Source organism: Triticum aestivum, chromosome 6B, assembly GCF_018294505.1.
Source record: "Triticum aestivum cultivar Chinese Spring chromosome 6B, IWGSC CS RefSeq v2.1, whole genome shotgun sequence".
Classification (NCBI taxonomy): Eukaryota; Viridiplantae; Streptophyta; class Magnoliopsida; order Poales; family Poaceae; genus Triticum; species Triticum aestivum.
Genome location: NC_057810.1, coordinates 619,196,481 through 619,200,401, shown reverse-complemented (window position 1 = coordinate 619,200,401; position 3,921 = coordinate 619,196,481). Strand labels below are relative to the sequence as shown.

Here is a 3,921-nt window from a genome sequence, read left to right as displayed (position 1 = left end):
AATGGTAAAAGTAAAAGTGATGTGGCAGCTGAAATATGGAAAAGTTACAAGTTAAGACTTAAGACACACATGTGAAGAAAAGCTTGAAAGCTCCCTTCAAGAATCTTAAGGAAACAAGTACCTCAACAGTATTTTGTTAAAGTAAAGTTTTGTCTTCTGCAATTCCATCTATTAACCCAGCCCCTATGGGAAGTACAGAATGTTGGGCAACTTTACTTCCATTTAGAGTTACATGCAATCCTCGAAAACCATTAGAAACACTTTTATGCTAACGCAGAAGTAGACATCACATTTAGAAAAAGAGACCATAAAGAGAAGGAAAAGGAGCAGCATGAATATGGCTTTCGGTAGCTCATGGGCAGTTCTGAAGTGAAAAGAGGGAGAGGAGCTTTAAGCAAGTGCCCGTTCAGAATGAGCAAAAGAACAGTCAACATAAGGCTCCATTCTGATGATACACTTACATGTCATACCTATGCACCGTTCAGGTGATTCTCACTGGACAGTGGTTTAGAATCACACCACATCACATGCAGGTCCAAGTCCCAAGCGCCATTTGCAAGTCTGTACAGCAGATTTCTAGACTTCCTTCGCTTCTTCAGGGAGGTAACTAACCCTATACTATGGAAACTCGTTTTTCTTTTCTTTTTCCCCTTTTTTCTTTCCCTTTTTCCCGTGATACTTTTTTTCTTTTTTCCAGGGATTTTTTTTCTCTATCTACTAATATATACTAAAATAGAGATGGTATTGACTATGAACCATCAGCAAGTACTTGATATCAAAAGCCTACCCCTGCGACCATCACATTGTACAATTAATGCACCAGAGCATTAGACCAGAAGGACATTCAAACATAAAAATAATAATATAACTTTTCTGAGTTAGCAAACTAGCAAATGATGGTCACAAAGGCAAAAACAAATGTAAACAACAGTGCAAAATTGCAAATGGAAATTATCCTTACTGTGAGGAAAGGTATAAAGCATGAACTACAGTTAGGAGCAATAGCATATCAAAAAGTTACGAACTAGCTATATATTGTCTGCCGACAGAAAAGATAGGCAGGAACAGAGCAATTTCAGGATCCAATCCATACTAGGTATTGAACATTTGAACATAAGAGAAGTTGAGAATAAATCAGAGCTTTTGGCATAAGCATCTCTTATATAAGTTAAGTGCACCAAAGGCATTTTCAACTAACTAGCAGTCAGTATCCAATATCTAATGAAGTCCATATATCCACATATTTCGCTACATAGCCAACTAATTAATACGAATACCTTGGCAACGCAAGTGTAAATCTATCATAATACAGCCCCACATTTGGCATGTGTGCGGCCACGGACCAAGCGTGTGTGACAAAGAGAGAGATTAGGAAATCTTACATTTCCGACATAAACAGAGCGAGCATCCACCTGCTCCTTTGCCTCAGCTGTAGACGCATTGGCATCTCCTCCTACAAAAGAAAATAAGTAACTGCATAAGACACTGGTAGCATGTAGAAGATAAGGCACTAAACACTTATATAAAAATAAATCACATCGTGTTAGAAAACTTTCTGTCAACACTAACCAATCCATCACAAATAAAAAGGCAGTAAACCCAAAATCAAATGTCTAAAACTCATCCAGATATATATTAAATGAGAAAAATATCCAAAATTAGACAAAAAAACAACCATATGCATAACCATGGAAAATGATTTTGAAATACAGCCATAACATTTATCCCACACTCGATTGCTTTTACCACAAGCGCCAAATAAGTATTCATGACAAACAAAGGTAATACAAGGCATGAAACACAACTGTGCCACTACTTGAGCTACAGAAGCAGGACACCACAAGGCATATCTTCATTGCACACAGCTAAATTCACTGTTGGTGATATTATGAAAATATGAAGTAATCAGTACAAGGAATAGAAAGAATGGAAGTGAGTGAGTATTATAAAGAGAGAAAAGAGCAAGGGTCCCTATGGTATAAAATACCGAAAAATAAGGGAGAAACTTTGGAAGATGGCGGCAGTTTAAAATTGAAATGCTAGCACACAATTATTCTTGAAGTGCATATCCTGCATACATGGCAAAGTGCCTGGAAGAACCAGATCTCTACTGTCGATGCCAGGATTACAAACAGTAAAGTGGTCACGAAAAGTTAAGATGCATGTAAGTCAAAAGTTGTGCACAAGGAACTTAAAACATACTGCTAGTGTAAGGATGCATATAAAGGATCATCCAATTAATTTTACCTACTCAACACTACAGAATGGGCCATAAAGTTAGAAACAACACCTACAATAGTTGCAATTTCACAGTGTAAACAAAAACAGTAATCTGGTCAGATTTATGCTCGAATGCACCGATATTTCAGGCAACTAGCGAATCGGTATCGAATACCGTATCCGATACCGATACTCTTCCGATACGCCCCCGATACGTATCCAAGGAGTATCCGTGAATAAACGATTTAAAACAATTCAGATACTTGAAGGATACTTTTTCAGTTGGTTTTGGATACGACCCAGCCCATCTAAGAGACCACTCAGCCCAGTTAAGAGGTAGACAGCAGCCCTAGTACCCCCAATGCCCCCTTCCTTTTCCTCCCAGTTTTCTTTCCTCCCTCCCGAGCTCACACTAGGCGGCGGCTGGTGGCTGCGTACCTAGCAGCTACTCACCCAGGGCTGGCGGCAGCGGCGGCTGGCTGGCGACGAGCTGCTACTCCTCACCAACGCCTCCTGTCACGCAGCAAGCAGGTAGGTACACTTCTCTTCTCCTTTTCTCCTACCCAGCGAAGCTCATCCCCTCTTCTTTCTCCTCTGATCTGTGAAGATCTCATTTTTCTCATCTCCTCCAGATGGCTCCTCCTGCTGAACCTCCTACTGTACCTACAAATCTAAGGGCACCATTGTGAAGCCATGTTCAAATCATAGAGAAATCACCTGGAGAGTGCAACACTAAATGGAAATGCGACTACTGTGGTCATGAAGCTTTGAGTAGCTACTCTAGAGTTTCTGCTCATTTGCTAAAGAAGACAGGGAACCATGGAATCCATGCATGTAAAAAGGTCACAGTTGACATTCTGAATCCCTTTTTCTGAAAAATAAATAAATAGTAAAACGTATCCGTATTGGCACTTTTTCAAAATGACGAATTTACATATCCGTATTGGCCCGATACTGATACCCGTATCCGTATCCGTGCATTCTAGGATTTATGAGTACCAATCTCAAATTCATCAAATTGCATGATGATAGCCTGCTGCGTGTGGGATTACAAGACCATCACGAGGCATCCACAAATAGATCAAAAGCGGCTAAAACCAACCTAAGCAAATCGCGACAAGTACAAGGAGGCGCATCTAGAAAGAGAACCTTGCATCTCCTTGGCGACCTTGGCCTGCATGTCGCGCAGGGCGGCGGCCTCCTCCTCCATCTCCTTGAGCCTTCGCTTCATCTCGTCCAGCTCCTGCAGCCGCGAGAAGCGCACGGTCAGAACTAAACTAGGTTTAGGGTTTAGCGCGGAAACAGGGATCCGAGGGATGGGGGTGGGGTGGGGGTGGGGGCAGGGGTGGACCTTCGCTGCGTCGTCTCCGGCGGCGGTCATGTCGACGTCGGCGGCTTCCATGTCGCCGTCCACGGGGATCTCCTGGCCGTACACCTCGTGCTCCTCCTCGTCCATGGCCGTCTCTCTCCGATCTAAACCCAATTCGGTGGATTTTTTTTTTTGAGTTGATCCAATTCGGTGGATTTGGGGTCGGAAGCGGAGATGGAGCGGGTGGGCTCGGTCGGTACTCCGCGTATGCTTCAGTTGGGCTTATGGGCCTCGTACTATCTATGGGCTTACAATGAACTATACGCCCATTGGGCCTGGGCCTGTTAGGTGGGTCCAGGCATCGCGGGGAAAAGTGCCGGCTGCATTCCCGT

The 3,921-nt window shown here is 42.9% G+C and overlaps 1 protein-coding gene across 1 annotated transcript in view; it reads right to left on the bottom strand.

Moving 5' to 3' along the window:
- Window positions 1–3,769, bottom strand: part of LOC123138329 (polyadenylate-binding protein 2) — a 5,583-nt gene extending 1,814 nt beyond the window's left edge. Inside the window, exons 1-3 of the mRNA XM_044558290.1 lie at window positions 3,572–3,769; window positions 3,370–3,463; window positions 1,383–1,453 (exon numbers count right to left, since the gene is read on the bottom strand). Of these exons, the coding sequence (XP_044414225.1) occupies window positions 1,383–1,453; window positions 3,370–3,463; window positions 3,572–3,676 (270 nt within the window). The 5' untranslated portion in view covers window positions 3,677–3,769. The remainder of the gene's footprint in view (window positions 1–1,382; window positions 1,454–3,369; window positions 3,464–3,571) is intronic.
- Window positions 3,770–3,921: the final 152 nt, after the last annotated feature.